This window comes from Mustela putorius, unplaced genomic scaffold (assembly GCF_011764305.1).
Source record: "Mustela putorius furo isolate JIRA1106 unplaced genomic scaffold, ASM1176430v1.1 tig00000275_pilon_pilon_pilon, whole genome shotgun sequence".
In the NCBI taxonomy this organism is placed as follows: Eukaryota; Metazoa; Chordata; class Mammalia; order Carnivora; family Mustelidae; genus Mustela; species Mustela putorius.
Genome location: NW_025421341.1, coordinates 28,522,881 through 28,543,168, shown reverse-complemented (window position 1 = coordinate 28,543,168; position 20,288 = coordinate 28,522,881). Strand labels below are relative to the sequence as shown.

General features: G+C 39.9%; 1 protein-coding gene across 2 annotated transcripts in view; it reads right to left on the bottom strand.

Annotated features, from left to right (window-relative positions):
* NYAP2 (neuronal tyrosine-phosphorylated phosphoinositide-3-kinase adaptor 2) overlaps nucleotides 1–20,288 on the bottom strand; it is a 256,433-nt gene that overhangs the window by 135,317 nt on the left and 100,828 nt on the right. For both annotated transcript variants that reach the window (XM_004776583.2, XM_045078796.1), the window contains one exon: nucleotides 11,862–12,163. In XM_004776583.2, coding sequence (XP_004776640.1) covers nucleotides 11,862–12,163 — 302 coding nt within the window. The remainder of the gene's footprint in view (nucleotides 1–11,861; nucleotides 12,164–20,288) is intronic.

Here is a 20,288-nt window from a genome sequence, read left to right as displayed (position 1 = left end):
TCAGTAAAATTCACAATTCTCAGTGCTAGAAGGAGTTTATTTTCCCCAAGCTCTTTTTTTTTCACTCTTCCTAGTTTTCAGCTGTTCTCATTAGATGAAGTTGTCAGAAAGCAGAGGTTCCAAAGGGTGATGTGTTCCCATGTTCTGCTCCATATAATCAGCTTAATTTAATACATATTAATAGCAAAAAAGAAATGTAAAAAGCTTGTCTTAAATCACTGCCCTCCCACTTATCAAGAGAAATCACAGAAAGCAATACATATTATAGGAACTCTCAGTACAGAGGGCCATAAAATCAAAACACTCTTTCTGCAGTAAATGGATGCTTCGTTGAGGTCAATTAAAGGCAAGATTTATGCACACTTGCAGTCACTCTGCCTTAAAAAATGGCTTCACACACTCTTCTTGAAGGTAGAGTGAGAAACTGCTCAGAAGCTGGATGCCTTTATAATGGAAAAACAGAAATAATCTGGAGTATATCCCTGGCCTTTAAGACTATGACAGAAATAGTGAAGGGAAATCCAAAAATGCATATGAAGAGGGAAGGTTAAAACTAACTTCTAAAAGTCACTGAAGGGAAAGAAAGCTCGAGTCTCTATTAAGAGCATCTCAGATGAGAAACGTTTTTTATACCTTATCTGAATGGCACAAGCTGAGCCTTCTTTGGCTTATAAGGTGAGGAAAACTTAAAAGTTACACCGTGCCAATAACACATGATGACCTGTCAACAGTATAATTTGTCACCACACATAATTTGTGTACTAACCAAGATTCAGAAGTATAAAACAATGGAGAAAGTTTAAGACTTTACAGACCTAAAACAATCTCATTGTTTAAATCTTTTGGAATGGTGACCACATTGTAAACCAAGCTGGAACTGAGTGGTGGGTGGATGGCATGGGTAGCGGTTGTCCTGAGATCTTAAAGGATGAGTAGAAACTTGCTCTGGAGACAAATTTGGAGAAGACATTCCAGATAGAAGGATCTCCGCAGGCAGAGAAGGGCTCAGAAGCAAGAACAAGCTTGGCTTGTCCAGAGAAGGTTATGTGCTTCAGGGTCACTACAAGGAGCATGCATGGTGGGAGATGTGACTCTATGGGTTGACAGGAGCGAGATGATGATGATCATTGTCATGTGTTATGCTTTTTCAGGTAAATGGTGAAATGGATAACAGAAGAACCAATGAAAACACGAGCTGGATAGAGATATGACTGGATGTGCAGGTGAGGAAATCCTCTCTGGAAGGAGTAAGGTGGATGGATTTGAGAAGAGAGCAGGAAAAGAGAGAAGTCGGGTGCCTGACCAGTTGTCAAAGTGAGAAATGATGATGGTCTGAGATGGGAGAGTAAAAGCATAAGTGATAGAGAGGGGCAGACATGGGAGATCTGAGGAACAGAACTGGCAACATTTGATGATGGATTAGATGTCAGGGGTAAGGTAAGGAGAACAATCTGATAAACCTCTTACATTCTAAACTCAGTATCAAGATCTAAACTCAGTATCAAGACAGGAAACCTACGAAGTGGCTGGTTCAGTGTGGACATGATGAGTTTGAAGACTCTGTGATATCTACAGATAGAAGTGGGTCCAGAGATTCAATCAGGTATTTGGAGAGTATGTGGATTCATCACTTATTTATTCAACAACTATCAGAGTAGAAGATAAGAGCCAGGGGAAGAATCTAGAGCATCATCATTTAAGAATCAGGCAGAACAAAAGATATCATTAAAGGAGATTTAGAGAGCAGTGGTCAGGAAGAAACCCAGTGGCGAGTGGTACATGGACAACAAAGGAACGGCGGGGTTGGGGGGAGGTTTACCAATAGGGGAGTTACCAATAATCTAAAATGCTGAAGAGAAGTAACAAAGGAAAAGCCCAGAAGAAAGCCACTGAGATGAGAACCAAGACTGGACTCAGCGTCACAGGGACTGTGAGGCCAGATAGTAAGCTATGCATCTCAAATAAATGAGAGTTGGCTCAGTAGAGCAAGCACATGCAGAAAGCTTTTTAGAAGACAGATGAACAAGGAGACATGTAAGATGGTGGTTTGAGGAGGCCAATGGGTCAAGGTCAGAAACAGGTTAGATTAGTAGTCAAATCTAGCTTGGTCTGAAATGAGTTAATCCCATTTCCAGGACGCTTTGGAAGAAGTCTGCCCACTACTGGACTAAAGATTCCTTCCTATATTGTTTTATCTATGAGATGAAGAATATAGATATAAAGGAGATCATACCACTTTCACTCTCTCTCTATATATATATATCATTTGGCAAAGTATCAAATGTTTTATGTAATCAAATGGAAGGAAATGTTTTTATCAGAAATACTCTCAGAAAGATACTACCTAGGGTTGGAAAGATTGGAATGGAGCTAATGCACAGGGAAGACGCTTACATAAGTGCAAGGAGACTGAACTGATGGTGCTCTCAGTTATCTTCAGGACTTAGAGACAATACTGAAGGCTAAAGAAATAGAAAAATGAGTGCTTTGCAGACAAGGGAGGAAATAAAAGAGGTAGAGGTTATTTAAGGAAGACAGGCCATCAACGCCTTTCTCCCATTTTTTTAAACAAAATCTTAGTAATTAGTTAATTAATAACTTACTACATTACTCCTTCATGTTTTGGTGAAGCATTAGTAATTGAATAACTTACTACATTGCTCCTTCACATGATAAAGAAGAGATAGATACCTATCCAAGCTTGAGACCAGACAAAAACAAAGACATGAGAAAAGTGATAGTGAGTTATATTTAGTTTTCTTCACTTCCTTTGAGGACACATGCTTTTGGATGCCCATGTACCCATTATTGGAAATCAATGCAGTTGTTTTAATTAAAAAGTTGCGTTACTCGGGAACATGTAGTCTAATTTTTATTTGTCATCAAAATGCTACTCGATAGGCAGGCAGAAGACAGATAGATACACAACATAAATTACCCCCACTAATCCCTACAGTCCTGGGGTTCTGGAGAAATCCACAGGTGAAAATTATGGGGAGCACCAGAGCCATATCAAGGATACTGTGTACTGTCTACTCCACATCCATATGGTGTGGTAGGGGACAGAGACTGTGATGGGTCAAGCTATCTCAGGGAGTCAACAAGACAATTCACCAACCAGGAAAATCAACAGCAAAGATCAAATAGACTGACATCTATATACACCACAATTTTTAATGTTTGCACTATTTTGGTGTCTTAGATCTTTATGTGCTTGAAGTCCTTTAGCATGGGGGTTATGGGACATTTTTCATGTCTTACATGGTAAGGCTAAACTCAAAACAAGTGAAATTTTTCTACCTTCAACTCAGTAAAACAATCCAGACATTTTGGATTGGAGTGGCTTCCATTATATGGGAAAAGAGAGAAAGAAATGAAGAGGGGAGTTATATCATGCTCTATTTATTTACCAATTATTTAGATCATTTAATGATATTTATATTATTCTAGTGAACTATAGTTTGCTTCTAATATTTCTAATTAACTTTCTACAAATTGAAGTGAAATTTTTCTACCTTCAACTCAGTAAAACAATCCAGACATTTTGGATTGGGGTGGCTTCCATTATATGGGAAAAGAGAGAAAGAAATGAAGAGGGGAGTTATATCATGCTCTATTTATTTACCAATTATTTAGATCATTTAATGATATTTATATTATTCTAGTGAACTATAGTTTGCTTCTAATATTTCTAATTAACTTTCTACAAATTGACTTTTGAAGTATTCAACCAGATAGTTGGATGGCTTCTAAAAAATCTACATATTCTCCTTTGTATCATTCTGGGAAGGAGAATTCTAGGTCCCAAGAGCTCTGCACTCATTGACTTATGTCCTGTACAATTCTCTCTCCTCAAGTGCATTCAGGATTGTGAATATGATGGTTTTTCAATCTTGTGATTAAGTTGTAGTATGTGGAAAAGGCAAAGATATTTTCAATTGTAATTAAGTTTTCTTATCAATGGACTCATTATTTCATCAAAAGGAAGATTATTTACTTATTTTTAAAAGAATGTTAGTTATTTATATGATAGAGAGAGAAAGAGGGAGAGAGCAGGAGCAGAAGGGAGGAGCAAGTAGACTCCCCGCTGATCAGGGAGCCCAATGAGGGGCTCAATCCCAAAATGGAAGGATCATGACCTGAGCCAAAGGTGCAGGTGCCCCTGGATGAGCTATTATAAAGAAGATCCAGGCCTCTCTTGAAGGGAAAAAAAATAAAAGTGAGAGAGTCTCTCTCTTACTGTCCTTGAACAATCATGGTATTCATGTATTCCACAACCCCAGGAAAATCCATTCTGTCAACAGCCACATGACCATGGAAAGGACCCTGAGGCTCAGATGAGACCCCAACCACAGCTGGCCCTGTATTGCAGCGTTGGAAGACCCTGAGAAGACTCTAGACTCACAGAAACTGTAAGATAATAAAGATATATTATTTTCAGCCATGAAGTTTATGTCAATTTGTTGCCCAGGAAGCAAACACCCTCCAAATGAATACCCTATCACCACACTCAGGAACTTTGGGCTATTGGTAAAACACAGTCTGTGCTAACAACGTGGACAAAAATCCTCTTACAAATCTAAGACAGTGGGACAATTGGGGCCAAATCCAGACTCTTCATAGAAGGATGCTGGGTGAGACCATTAGAGGCAAGGTAGTTCGTTGGACCAAATCAACAAGTAGGGCAAGGACTGAGAGAGAGATGTGTTGTGTGATGATTGATTTGCAAACTGTTTCATTCACAGGCCTCAGGGCACATTTGGAGAAAGATCACACACGCTGTGGATGTACAGCCCTGTCTCCATTTGAGCAGTGCCTGGTTTGACAGATGGCTTTTCCACTAGGAAGCCTAGCAGCATCTGATTCTGTCAACCCGGAAAGAGGAATCCAGGAATGTGGGACTCTGATGATCATCTCCCACATTGCATCCCAGAAAGCAAAGGAGAATACACACCAGGACGCTATCCAGTGTGGAAACTATGAAGATTTCCAGAGCTCATTCTCTGCCTTTCTTTGTGTTTTATTAGTGTGGTGCTACATGGGGCTTGGAGCACATGGTGGGCATGGTCTGTGAGGTACAAGTGCCCCTTGTTATGTGGGAAAGGTCTTAAGCAGAAAAGCTGCAGCCATCGAAATGAGTCATTCAAAATGCCACCTGAAAAGCCACTGCTGAGCACTTTGAAAGAACAAAAGCAGTTGGTGAGAAGAAAGGACCCTCTCAGGAAAAGATTTAAACAAATCCACAAAAATCTAAGATACTCTAGCACCCTAAGATGTCAGTGTTTTCCAAGCTTTTTTCATCTCATTTATTTTCGAGGTATAGTCTGGTCACTCTCTTCGGAGAAAACAGCCCAGTGCTGAGAGAGAAAGGGCAGCTCTCTGCAGTTTGCCCCACCTCACGTTTTCTGCCTAGCAACTCGGTAAGATGGATTACCGTTCCTTCGCCACATAACAAGTTATCACAACCACAGCAGCTTAAGGATCAATACCCTTGTGTTAGCTCATAGTTCCACAGATCAGAAGTCTGGGCACAGCCAGGGTCCAGTGTTCCATGTCTCAGGGTCCCACAGGCTGAAACGACCATGGTAGCCAGATAGTGTCCTTCTCTGGAGATTCTGGGGGAAAAATCAACCTCCAAGATCATTTTTGTCACTGACAGAATTCAGTTCATTGCAGTTATTGAACCAAGGTCCCTGTTTACTTGCTGGCTTTTAGCTGGAGACTACTTTCAGTTCTTGGAGGCCACCTGTATTCCTTGCCACATGGCTGCCTCCATCTTCAAGCCAACAATGGTATATGAGGGCTAAGTATACCAGGAAGGAGGGACTCTCAGATACCTCTTGGATGGCATTCTACCCACCATATGCAATCAGGATTGTTATTCCCATTTTATACGTGAGGAGAGGGAGGCTGAAACGGTGCTAAATGCTGTAAGCACTGATACAAAACCCATGTATGTTTGCTTCTCACACTCACATTTCTCTAATATGGCTGAGTTGTAAAAGGAATAGTCTTAAATTTTGAACATCTGAGATCTGGGCTAGTAACTGAGAATGCAAAAAGGGTGTATGGCTGGCTGACTGATGCTGATTTAGGTTCCTAAACCAGAATTCTGAAACCTGAAAGTTCCCCAACATAATAAGCACACTCAACCTTCTCCTCCTCAAATGCCCTCAGGTTACTTTTGAAGGTTTATCAGTAGGAAATCAGATTTGGGCACCCTTTCAGTTGTCAGCACTGAACAATGAAATAACAGCAAATATTCTTTGTAAGAACAAACACTTTATTAAAATGTGTTAAACTGCTACTTCGAGAGATAAACAACTAATTACATGGAAGAATTCCCCATGGCTGTCATGCCAGATTTTCTGGTGTCTAGAAAGGATTTCTTTTAGTCAGTGCTTTCTCTGTGATGGGATAGAGGAAGGCTGAGTTGCCAAGTTGGAAACAAACTGGCTGTGAGCGACATGAAGGAAAGGCCCCCATGTTCTATTCGCCACTGGATCCCAATGTAAAATGTAGTGCTCATAGTATTGGCTGAAGGCATGGAAAACAACATTGTTAGAGGGTGATACTTTCTTCTTGTGGTAACCTAGAAAGGGAATTTGGTTTTTGTTGGTTTTGTTTTTAAGATAGTGACCTTATGATGAATTTCGCCATTGGTTCTAGCTTAACTGTGCATTTCAAGTTTTTAAGGACAGTCATGATTCCAAATACTTTTTCAGGTGCCCCAATTTCTGATTCACAAATAGGACTCCACTACACATCTCTAGAAAGGAAAGTCAGAAAGCAGGACAACTATCTCAATTCAAAAATATTTTCTCGTTGTCTTGTAAAGAGATAATCATGAAATAATGTCATAAATGAAGCACTAAAAATGATCCAAAAAGGCATGTCTGGGGGTTCAGTTGGTTAAGCGTCTGCCTTTGGTTCAGGTCCTGTTCTCAGAGTCCTGGGATAGAGCCCTGTGTCACGTTCCCTGCTCAGGGAGGGGTCTGCTTTCTCCCTTTCCCTCTGTGACTCCCCCTCCCTCACCATCATGTGCTCTGTCTCAAATTAAAAAAAAAAATTACATATATTATATATATACAATTTTTTTAAAAAAATCTTTTTTTGGGGTCATTATATATATATATAATATATGCAATATATTATATATAATTTTTTTAAATTATAAAATTATAAATTTTTTTAATTTTAAATTTTATAATTTTATAATTTTTTAAAAAAATTATATATATATAATATATTACATATATTATATATATATATATATTACATATATTATATATATAATGACCCCAAAAAAAGATTCATAAGAAATGGAAGGTAAGCACATGTTGTTTTGGGGGATAGGGGTTATGGGTAAAAGGAGTCAAAAGACACAAACTTACAGTTATAAAATAAACAAGTCCTAGGATACAATGTACATGATTGTGACTTTAGCTAAAAATATTGTATTGTATACTTGAAAGTTGCTAAAGGAATAGATCTTAAAGGGTCTCAAAACAAGAAAAAAAATTGTAACTATATGTGGTGACAGATGTTAACTAGACTTGTGCTGGACATTTTGCAATATATACAAATATTGAATCCTTTTGTCATACACGTGAAACTACTATGTTATATGTCAGTCATACCTCAATTTACAAATAATATTTCCTGTTGTTTTTTAAAGGACTCTAAAGTATAGAAGTTCTTGATGTTTAGAGAATTGTATTTTCCTCATTTTACTAAATATTATACTAATGTCATAATACCATGAAAAGATTATTACACCTGGAGAATACTTCCCTGTGTATTCACTGTTGTGTAAAAAATTTTAAGCCTGACTTGTAGAGTGTGTGTATGTCAAAGAGAAGCTTTTTTCCCTCTCCTATTTGTTTTTAACATATGTGTTGCACCAAACTCAAATTTTATGTATTCAAGCCTATTAATAGGCAGTAAGTACACCTTTAAAATAGTATTAATTTATAATTGCATAGCAATTTCTTTCTACCATGCATCACCATGGGCATTGTCCCACTGTGTTGTCATAAGGCTGTGAGGAAGGCAGGGCACCATCAATTTTCAGTTTTTCATACTCATTTAAAGGTAACAAAACAGCCTCATTGGGTCACTTGTCCAAAGTCAAGTGCCTGTAGGTTCTACTGCCGGCACCACACCGTGTCACGAACAGGATAGCTATCTACCTGAACTGTGAGGGGTAAAGAACACGGGTTTGCACATCTGCTTCCTCTGGGTCATACATGAGACATTATCTGGTAGGACTTCTCATCCTTTCTAGTTAATTCCCTTTATTTAGTTTAGTCTTTCCTCAAACTAAGTAGGTACCACACTGAGGCAAAAAAAAAAAAAAAAAAAAAAAGCAATTAAAATACTTATCACATACTTGTTGCCAGTATATCTTCTCTACTGTATAATTTTTAAAGGTGTTACTATTGTAGAAGACCCTGAAATAGAGTCATAAATATGTATCACTAGTGTGATAGAAATACAATTTTTAAAAACTAAATTGTACATTCTTGGTATGTACTTTTTGGTGTGTTCATCGCTGAGCTATTTTTTTTCCTACTCTGAAAAGCTATTTTGCTACAAGTCCGGTTCTTTTTTACTTTTAACCACAGGGAAGTCATAATCCCCTACTTAAATAGAAGCCAGTTACCACGGAAATCATTCTAATACCACTGAATCAATATTTTGATTTTGCTGACATTTAATGTAAAAAGACAAGATGGACTAAGATTCATAGAAGTCACTTTTCATCTTTGTTATAATTTTGATAGCTAGGAAAATTGTAAAGAAAACATATGCTCTGTAATGAACTTCAGTTAACTCCCAGTTATAAAGAACTGAGGATTCATAAAAGAACAATCTACATATTTATATGCTTTTGGCTTTGAGTGTACACATATACATGCATTTGGATTCGAGATTTTTTCCCCATCTCTCAACCGAGCCCTGATTCTCTCTCGTTATTGAAGCTATAACTTGGTAGAAGAGATGTGAATGTATCCAATTTTGCAATTGCCTTTTTTAAAATTAAGATTTTATTTATTTTTTTGGACAGAGAACATAAGCAGGGGTAGCAGCAGAAAGAGGGAGAGGAGCAGGCTCCCTACTGAGCAGAGAGCCTGTCGTGAGGCTTAATCCCAGGACCCTGGGATCATGACCTGAGCCAACGGCACCCACTTAACCGACTTAGCCACCTAGGCACCCCTGTTATTGCCTTTTTATTAAGTGTTCTGAAGAGCTTAAATGTACATCAAGAATCGCTGTAGAAATTGACCTTTTCTGCACTGGATCCTAGTAGCCCATCTGACCATTCTCAGTAGACCAGACTCAGTAGACAGCTGAAGACATTTCAATCCATACTTAGAACTTCTTCTGAGAAGAGATGCTGAGTTTCGACCTCGTGTTTAATAAGCCTCATGCCAATCAAGTAGTTTTCCACACCTCACTTAAGTCTTTGTGCAGCTCTAATTCAGTCACTCTCTCCTCTCCTGTTCTCAAAGAAATAAAGATAATAGAGCTACTGTCTTCTGTTTGATAAGTAGTTATTTGAAACCCTAGATCTTCAGATGGTGAAGGGATCTGAAAGAATTAAGAGCTGCTCTTCCTCAGGAATTAGGTAGCTAAGGCATCTCAAATGAATGGTAATCAGCTCTGCTTTTAAGACAACTAAATCACCACTCAAATGTTTCTATTGTGGAACAACCATCCTGTATTCTGCATGCATTCACTTGGAAGACCCTAGGCCTCCCTCATGCGAGAGAGGCTATTCTGGAGGTATGTTATCCTGCTTCCAGAAGTTTCCAGCTGTACTACAGTGCTTGATAACACATTCCTTCGAGGATACTTTCCTTCTCTGTTTCATCTTTCCCTCCCCCTTTGGGAGGTCCTTGTATTTATTTCCCCTTGATTCTTCAATATTTCTAGATTACATTGAGGCCCATATAAGTTAGAGACTGGTGTTCTAAATCAGTAAACTTCTTTTGTAAACAATCTAATATCACTGGCTGTGTAGTTTTTGGCAAGAAAGGTAGGAGAGGGAGTACTTCTGGAAATAAGATCAGAGAAAATACGGAGAAATGAAAGACACCGTGTAACAACATCAGGGGAAACCTAAGAACAACATTTCAAATTTACAAAAGCAGATCTCTAGGGCCCTTTAGTGTATTAAGAAGTAAAGGAAACACCTAACTTATTTCTACAAGCATCGATGTGTTACCAGTTGAAGGACATGCTGGTGACTTTGAATCAGGAGAGAAAGGGGTCTTCCAATCTACTCTTAAGGCAGTAGAGGAACAATAAAAAGAGTTGCACCAGCAAAGACACAGACATGCACACACACACGTTCATGTCAGTTTCATTCATTAGAGCAAAACTGGACCAACCTAAGTATTCATCAAGGAGAAAATGATTAAATAAAGTGCTGTGATGTATAGTTACCTTCTTAAAAATGGTGTTTCTTAAATTGAATGCCATGGAAAATAGTCACAAGAGTAAACAAAAAATAAAACACAAAACTGTATGCATCATGATTTCAGTTTGGGAAATAGGCACACACATACACGTCATTCGCACATGTACTTGCATGCATATGCACAGAGTCATGTTTTTACGTGTATGCATAGTAGGAAAACAGCCTCAGTGGAGACTGTCCATGTAGAATGCATGGATGAGCGCCACCTCTGAGCATGTGTTTGTATTCCTCAGTGTGCACTGAAGCTTCTGTTTTTGGCTCAATAGGCACCAGGGCACGGATACAGGGGATAGAAGAAATGAGGTTGATGGAAGAGATGTGACATGCCTCATGGGCACCCCATCTCATGGACTAGGCTTAATCTTCTGCTGAAAGATTAGACCAGAAGACGAGGAAACCTTTATGAAGGACTCGGGAGCCCACATGGCAAAGATACTTTCCCAGTTGAGGAAAAGACCACCTTGGCTTCCACTCCCAGTTGCAAACCACTGTGATACGAGGTATGCTGGGGACTTGGGGAAGCCTGCTGTGGAGAATGTCAGGGACAGACAGTGTGAGAGAACAACTAATGGACCTGGCGGAGGAGCCATTTTCTCAAGATGACCCCCCCACAGCACAGGGAACCCCAAAGTGCTTTCTACAACTAATCCACAAAATCTGAATGAACTTGTATGCAAGCACACTTGAGACTGACCTCTCTCCAAGGAACTCTCAGGACAAACTCAGGAAAGCTGAAACTTCCTTATTCCAGGAAGACTAAAGAGCTAGTGACATCTATGATTAACCTGACCTAATTCATACTCACAGACCAGCAAGGAGGAGGAGAGGGTTTTGCACATTTCATAGCTGAGGAAAAACAGAGGTATGGGTAGAATTTACAGATCCGGAGTGAAGTAGGCATTGAAATATATAGACAGTGTGTGTGTTCATATTCACCAGAAGGAACTCCACCACAGTGTATGAAATCGTGATTTCTAAGAATGATTACAATTTGCCTTCTGTATAGTCTTCTGCTTGACCATGTTCCCCTAAGAATCACATCATGCTTCTAGAAGCATCCAAGTGATCCTAATCGAAGCAAGAAAATATCAATTTTAGATTTTTTTTTTTTTTTTTGGCCAAACAATTTCCCAATGATCTGCAGCGCTAAGGGGGTAAGAAAACACACACACTGCCTTCCCTTTCTGATAATATAAATACATCTTTCTGGGTGCCCTTTGTTGACATCTTCATAAAAGGCCTCCTCGTCTGCACCGCCCCTGCCTGGGGCTCCGGGGAGACAGAGGCAGGATTGGGAGACTCGGGAGGAGGGCAGGAGCATGCGGACCCCACACGTGTGAGGCCGCTCTCCCCCGGGGAGCGACACGCGTGTTACCTTCGGGGCGCTCGGGGGCCTTCCCGCTCTTGCCGGGCGCCGTGCTGTTGACCGTCTCCGACGACGTGCTCAGCTTCGTGCTGGGGTCCCGCTTGGGCTTGGGCGGCGGCTGCCTGCGGGAGCCACAGCTGCTGTCCTCGTCTGTGCCCCCGACCGAGTGCAGGGACTGGGACCTCACGGAGAAGCCGCTGGAGCAGGGATGGGGAAGTCTGTCCTGAGGAGCAGGCATCGTCATGAATCCCATGCGGAAATGTTTGCCCGCGTAACTTCCTTCGTGGCCCCGCCCCACTTCGCCACCTATGCTGTAAAACAAAGCAGAGCCAAGTCCGTGAAGGTGAAGTCAGCCGGCACCCGCCAGGTCACAGGGAGGCACACGAGCCTCTCTCTCCTAGGGCAGAGCTCACGTGCTAACTCTAGCCTGGTGAAGCAACATGTGCCTTGACGCAAGAACGTTCTGTGCTTTTGCATTAAGTATGACGGTAAAGCAGATATAACCTGATTATATCGAGAAGTCCTCACACTCATTTCCAGATGTCCTAGTACCCTGGCATCCAGATACTCTCAAAATAGTGTTCTAAAGGAAAAGAAAATACTGCAGTAGCATATTGGATCTTCAGTTGCTTTTCTTTAAGGGAAATCTTGTTGGGGGGTGCTTATAAAGCAAACAAGAGATCCATGACAATGACTCACAGACTGTCTTTTGACACATGACTGAGGTCAAGTGGGCAGCACCTGACACGATTCTCCACCTCATTAAGTCAACCCTAATGTCACCTGGTTAACACAGCGAGAAAACAAAGCAGACAAAACAAAATAAAACAAAACAAAACAAATAAAAAAACAAAAACCAAAACAACAACAACAACAATAAAAACAGCAGAAGGCTTACTGTTACCAAAGACAGGGAAGAGAGAGAGACAGGAGGAAGGGGGCAGGAAGGGTGGATGTGGCAAGGAAGGAAGGAATTGCCAACCTCTGTTAGTTCTCCAGAAACCTTCAGTTATACTAGAATTAAGCAGCATAATAGTAAACCCTCAGTTATCTCAGAATTAAGTAGCATACTAGTAAATAAAGAGGTGTAGTTAAAATATCAACTGAGCCTGGGATAGATCTAAATACCTCATAAATAGAACATGCAAAGTTTATCAATACAAGTTTCTTAAGTTTTAGGTGCGAAAGTCTGGACAAAAGTTTTGAAATATAAGAAATCTCTCTCAGTTTGAAGCTCAGCAAGTTATAAAAGAAATAACTCTTGGGCTTTTCTCTATGTTATTAAGTAATGGCGACTTTTTTAGGAAGAAAAAGGACATGAATGTCAAGGAGAATTTTTTTTTTTAAAGATTTTATTTATTTGACAGACAGAGATCACAAGTAGGCAGAGAGGCAGGCAGGGAGAGAGGAGGAAGCAGGCTCCCTGCTGAGCAGAGAGCCAGATGTGGGGCTCCATCCCAGGACCCTAAGACCATGACCTGAGCCGAAGGCAGAGGCTTTAACCCACTGAGCCACCCAGGTGCCCCAAGGAGAATTTTTTTTTTTTAAAGAGGTTTTTTTCTAGAGTTTTTCCAATTTCCCCATTTATGTTCATCCATCAATAGAGTAAACAAAAAGAAACATTGTTGTAAATTATTCCACTGATTTTCTTATACAGAAATAAATTATAAAAAAGTCACCCTGATTGGAACTAGAAGGTATTATGCTTAGCGAAATAAGTCAGTCAGAGAAAGACAACTATCATATACTTTCCCTGATATGAGGAAGTTGAGAGGCAATGTGGGGGTTTGGTGGGTTAGAAACGAATAAATGAAACAAGATGGGATGGGGAGGGAGACAAAGCATAAAAGACTCTTAATCTCACAAAACAAACTGAGGGTTGTCAGGGGAAGGGTGTCAGGGAGAGGGTGGTGGGGTTATGGACATTGGGGAGGGTATGTACTATGGTGAGTGCTGTGAAGTGTGTAAACCTGGTGATTCACAGACCTGTACCCCTGGGGCTAATAATACATTATATGTTGATAAAAAAGAAGAAGAAGGAGGAAGAGGAGGAGGAGGAGATGATTTAAGATCTATTCTCATTAAAAAAAAAAAAAGTCGCCCTTAATATATAAATTTTGGAAAGCTGTTGAATCTACTTTTCCAGACTTAAGGTTATTTAAACTTTTTTTTTAACCTTAATTTTGGCTGACTCTGCCCTTGTAATATGATGAAATTCAAGCTAAGGTTTTGTAATTCTCTGTATTGTATCGTTCATAGCATTATAATGAGTGTCACAAATTTTACATTCCAGCAGGAACAATAATGTAAAATGAGTTAGTGTGTGTGTGTGTGTGTGTGTGGCTTTTTTTTTTTTTTTTAATTTTCTTTCCCTCTTCACTCGAGGACTTAGCAAATTATATGACCAGGGTAGACAGAGCCAGAAAGTATTCAGCAAGAACCTGAAACCGATCCTGGCATTAAATTTGGATGAGAACTTGCCAATCAGTCAAAAACATTGTTTATATTTATTTCTTTTTTTTATGAATATTTTGAGTGGATATTCAGACACTGGATATGCCATCTTTGGGAGATGAAATAAAGATGACAGGAAGCGGGGCACACTAACCTGAGCAATGGATATCCAGAAGCATGAATGAAATCAAAGGGTTGCCTGGGTGGAGCTTTTCACATCATTATAGTAAGCATCCTAAGCCTGGACAGTGTTTCCACATATTTTATTTTCTGTGCTATCTTCAAGAACATATTTTATTTTCTGTGCTATCTTCAAGAACATCCCTCAAAAACCAAATGGAACTTCCTCAAATGGAATGGTTTATGAAAACCCATTAAGAATTTAAGACAGAATAGGAGTGGTGGAGGACGGGGATGGGTGTGGTGGAATGGAAAGTTTTCTCTTTAATTTGTGATAATTATAACCTTCATTTTTCTCATAGATACTTGATTTCATTTAACTTTACCTTCAATCATTTTGCATCCTCATTGTTTCCTTTATTTCTGTTGTCATATCACTGAACAAAAAGTGCTTTAAGGATTTATTTAGACAGTCATCTCATTCCGAGGACCATAGCCACGTGAGAGGATTTATGCGTGTGTTAATGCACATAGGCATTTATGAGACAGTTACTAGGAATAATTGTATCAGCAATTTTTCTGTTACTTTTGACCTAAATAGAGCCTGTGCCTTTTTTCAGCCAGATAATTAGCTCTGCTGCTTCATTTCAAAATTACATTTTTTCAGCATTAAACAATTTCATCTCTAACTCTGAATGCTTTTGTCCATATATGTCCATGCATGCGTGTACACACACACACACACACACACACACACAGATACACACACATTTCTTCCAAAGGGAAATTTAATGTATACTTCAAACAATAGTAGGTCTGAGTTGCAGTTTAATTTGACCTTATTTTAAATGCAGGGTAAAGGAATGGGACTAAAATAAGTAAGATACAAAGACCACTGTTCAAGGCAAGGTTAAGGGTACGCAATAAAAGGTTTGTGGTACATCTAAATTCAAGACCAGTGAAGATGATTAGTCTAAAGCAAACCAAAGATTGTGGAACATAGCAGACAACTAATTTCTGAATTTATTGTAGGAACATGTGGAGTTTTAAAAATATGCAGATTCCAGGACCCCCACTAAAGACAACTACTGAATCACATCTGTTGAGTCAGAACCTCTGTAGGCGTAATCAATAAGTCCTGTTTTTAAAAACTATATCCAGACATTTCTGACGTAGCCAATCCAGAGACCTCGCAGAAACATTAAGAACAATAGTTAGAGCCATTGATGAGCAGACATCTGTTATTTAGAAACAGCCAAGTAAAAAAAAAAATAAATAAAAGAAAAATAAAAAACAGCCAAGTAAACACAAATATTAGAAAGTGGGACAAAGGAGACTTGCTGGCTACCAGTAAAATATCACAGATAGAAAAAGATACAATTTATTATTCAGATCTTGTTAGTTATCCTGCAGTAATAAACAATCACTGATCCTTAGTGCTTTACAACAACAAAGATTTATTTCTTGCACTCATTAATTCAGTTGACTATGTATTAGCTGTGACTCTCATGTATAGATCTTCTTCATTCTAGGATCAAGCCTCTCCTGAGATATGTCCTTATGGCAGAGGGAGAAGGACTCACTAAAACCACAGAGTGTTTCTTAAAGCTTCTGTTCAGACATGACAGATAATTTATCATTCACACTCCATTGGCTAAAACCAGTCTTATGGCCAAACTTGATGTCAGTGGGGATAGATTCTCCTCCCAACAGGAAAGCATTGCAAGTTACATGAGAGTGTGTGAGGATGCAAATCCTCTACAAATACTGGTACAACAGCTGTAATGTATGCAACAGAGATCTCCCATTAAGAAAGAATATGCCACGAGAAATGAAGTTCACCCACTACCAATAATCCAGTAGTGATTATGGGGAACTTGTATTTTCTGTCCCTGTAATCTGGGCTCTAACTTAGAGATCCTATTCTCTAAAGCAGGGCACACTCCTTCTAGAAGACATAGGAAGTGTTCCATTGAGCAACAAGCCATATCTGTCTCCTGGGTAATTTGAACTCCCTTTGTAGTGGCCAGCAAGCCAGAACACAAGTCTCCATTGTGGACAGCTCTTTGATCCAATCAGCTGAAGGAGGCAGGGCTGCTGCCACATGATGGCGTAGAAAGAAAAATGTGTGGAACCCTTTTTGAAACTCCCTTGTCCAATTATGATTTTGAAATACAGTCCCATGCAGCAACCATGGCCCAAAAAGGATTTGGTTACCAGGGGTTCCAACTTTTCATGGGAGAGATTAGTCTCACCACCAAGTAAGCCACTGAGACCAACAGAGGTGTTAGCTGATGGTGACAGTGAGGTAAATTTGAAACAAATGGTTGGGGGGGGGGGCGGGGTGGTGGGTAATGAGTATCAGTTACAGCCTCTATATGATACAGTGATGAAGGCTTTAGTTTATTATTCTAACTTTTCCTTTATAAGGTTCACTCAGGAAGAGTCCTGAGGGAGCATGAAACAGCTGTCCCCCAAACCTGTAAGAGAAGAGTGTCTGCTGAGGAAAAGGAGTGAATTGTGATAGCCATGAAGCCCTGTGGCTCACATCTTCCTCAAGAGAAACTTCTGTAAGGACAGTAGCTGATAGCCACCAACTACAAAGTCTTCAAATCTGTGGCAATATATTAGTCAAGGTCACTCTGTCCCTAGAAATTTCCTCCCCAATAGCTGAGCATGATGTGGAATGGAACCAGGTGATTTCTGCCCAATGTGGGAGTCCTTTCTGGGCAGTCTTGGGTCTGAGTGCTGCTTTTGGCTAGCAGAGAATTTCCCACAGCTTCACCATGATAGGAGGCTCTTCCTATCCCACTACTTCTCCTTTAGCAGATGCCATGCCACATTGTGACCTGAGGCCTGTCTTACCTATTCTTGTCCCCTCCCCATAATTCTAGGCATCCTTCTCAATAAACATATCCTAATTCTTTGTGTTTGTGTTTTTGGAGAGAGAGAGAACATGTGTGCACACACACGAGGAGGGGAAGTGTCAGGGTTAGGGAGAGAAAGAATATTAAGTAGGCTCCATACCCAGTGTGGAGCCCAACACGGGGCTGGATCTCAGGACTCTGAGATCATGACCCGAGCCAAAATCAAGAGTTGGACACTTAACCACCATACCCACCCAGGTGCCCCTAAATCTCTCACACTTCTAACCCCACTCAGCTTGCTGTCTGCTTTCTAGAGGGCATGAACTGACTCATGTGGGAATAATCACACAATCAATGAAACTGAGAAACCAAAGAAGAGGGAAGAGAAAGCCTAAAAACAAATGTGCGACCCCAGAAATTTAAAAAAATGCCTGGGAAAATAGGGCACCCTCTTGTTTCAGACTGAGCATTTAAATGGTGGTTGGGGAGGTAGGACCAACTCCACTGCAGGAATACTTGGCTGGAAGTGAAAGTTACGTGGGCTGAAGAAAGCAGAATTTTTTTGCAATAAGACTCTAACACTCAAGATAGATGAAGCCTGACACATCTCATGTTATAAAAATAAAAATAAGTTTCATAATCCTGAATTTAAACAAGTACGCTTTTTCCCTCACACGATGAAGACGGTGTTGCAAGATCTGGGTGTAGATTAGTTTTTCCAATATAAAACAAACAACGAAAAGCATTGCTTAAATCAAAGAAGGTTATTTCCCAGAAGTAATTGATAAAATGTTTGTGAACTTCTCTCCCAAACAAATTATCGGCTCAGGCGCAGGTCCGACATCTGTGCTCTGGAATCATTGAATTATGAACTCCATCCCCTGTTCCATCATTCAGAAACTAAACAGCAGTAGCTTTTGATCCTTGAGACCATTTCGCTATCTGTTACATAGTAGTACTGGCTTCAGGGATTGCTGAATTTTGTTTACGGGATTTTCATTTACCTGGTAATACTGTGTTTTTAAAGGATGGTATAAGGAGTTATATAACCTCAAGAAACTGACCACAAAGTCAAAACAAAATCCTGCGTTCAACTCAAGGTATCAAGATAAACTAGACAAATGCAGTCTTCATGCTCTCTTGACTTCCTTCAATACTTGCTTCAGTTTTTTAAAGCACCTGTTGATCGGGACAGACAAAGGCATAAAACGAGAACTTCAAAACTGCTATGACACTGTTATTCAACAAAGAGTGTTACTTGTCTCACTGTCTTCTTGAAAATCCGTCAACATTAATGTTTTGTATCTCCTTCTGAGGACTGTCACCTTCCAGAGATGAAAAACACAACCCCTGAGAAGGGCAAGCTAGCAAGGTGAGATGTCAACTCTCAAAGTGACAGAGGCATTGCTTCTGTGTGTGATTTTGAAGCCAACATGCCAATATTTCATAACAGAGACTTTCTTGGGAACCACTGGGAAAAAAAACAGAATCCCATTCCATAAGGATTCCAGATAGAAAGATAGATAGATGGAGATAGAGATTGATAGAGAGATGATGATAGATAGATAGACAGATAGATAAATATAGATAGATGAGAGAGAGAAAGAGAGCTCAAGCGAGCACCATTTATATAGTCTAGAAATTTGGAATACAAACTGAAGGGTCACCCAGAAGTTTGTTGCTTGGATTTTACTTTTTCTGAAACAAATCTGAGGACCTGATCTCAAAACTTCATCTCCAACACTGATGCACAATCTAGCATATTTCTACCTTCACAAACTTCTCAATCACCTGGATTTTTTGATGTTGATTCTTCAAAAAATTATATTTATCGGGTATCAGAAAAAGGGGACATTCAACCATGAAGTAAATGGGGAGGGGTGGGAATCTGAAAGAGGGATGAAGGCTATGGCTCTAAAGGAAATAATAAAATTTGCCAGTAGGCAAGTTGACTACAACCATCCACTAATTATTTAAATCTTTCATGTCAGACACTTTATGATGAATGAGTACAAGGAAATTAATATTCAGACTTGACTCATTACAATTATGACTTAAAAAGTTTGTGTTTGATCCTGCCTCCCTCTTGCCTTCTCTTCAGATACACAAGACCAGATGATGAAGACACCATCCTGTCTACCCCACCAGAGGGTCTCTTGCTCCAAAACTCCATCCTTTTCTCCTTCAACACTGGTCTCTTCTAGGTATGATTTTCAGCTAAAATAATCTACATACAAGAAACGTTGGGCATAAAATAAGCCAAGAGGTTAGTGTATTACATCTTTTTTTCTATTATGACAGTAAAACACCTCAGCCAAATATCAGATTTTGAGAGGCATCATTAATTATGTGTTTTGGCAGATGAAACTCATCCTGGTGCCGCTGCACCTTTAGGATTACAAGAAGCTGTTCACATGTACTCACCTCAAGCTTCATGAGGGCAGGTATCCTGCCTTCTTGCTCCCTGCTACAGTCACTAGCACATTGTAAGAGCTCAAACACATTTCTTTTGTGAAGGAAAAACGAATAAAGTAAATAAGCCCACTGTGAAGATAGCCAGAGATATGGCTTAGTTAGGGAACTTGGTGGAAAACTCCACCAAGTTCCCTAACTAAGACAAAACTGTCATCTGTACTTCTCAGAGATTTCTTCCTCCTCTTGGGAGTGGAAATTCCTGTGTGGAGATGGTCCTTTTCACTCAGACCCAACCAATCAAACAGTAGATAGATTCCCTATGGCACCAAGACTACTGTAGGGACTAACAAATGCCTCAAGTCTGTCCAACCAGAGGAAACCCTGGGCACTGTGTGTGATCCCAGACCTGCCTCATCCCTCTTAGCACCATGAAGGAAGATTGGTTGCACCAGGTCTGTGACATTGTGGAAGACCTGGATCTGGTTATCTCTGCAGCTACATCAATCCTAGGACCCTTCAGTTAGATGAACCACTAACTTCCACGGTGTTGAAGCCAATAATAGTTGGATCTTTCGATCTT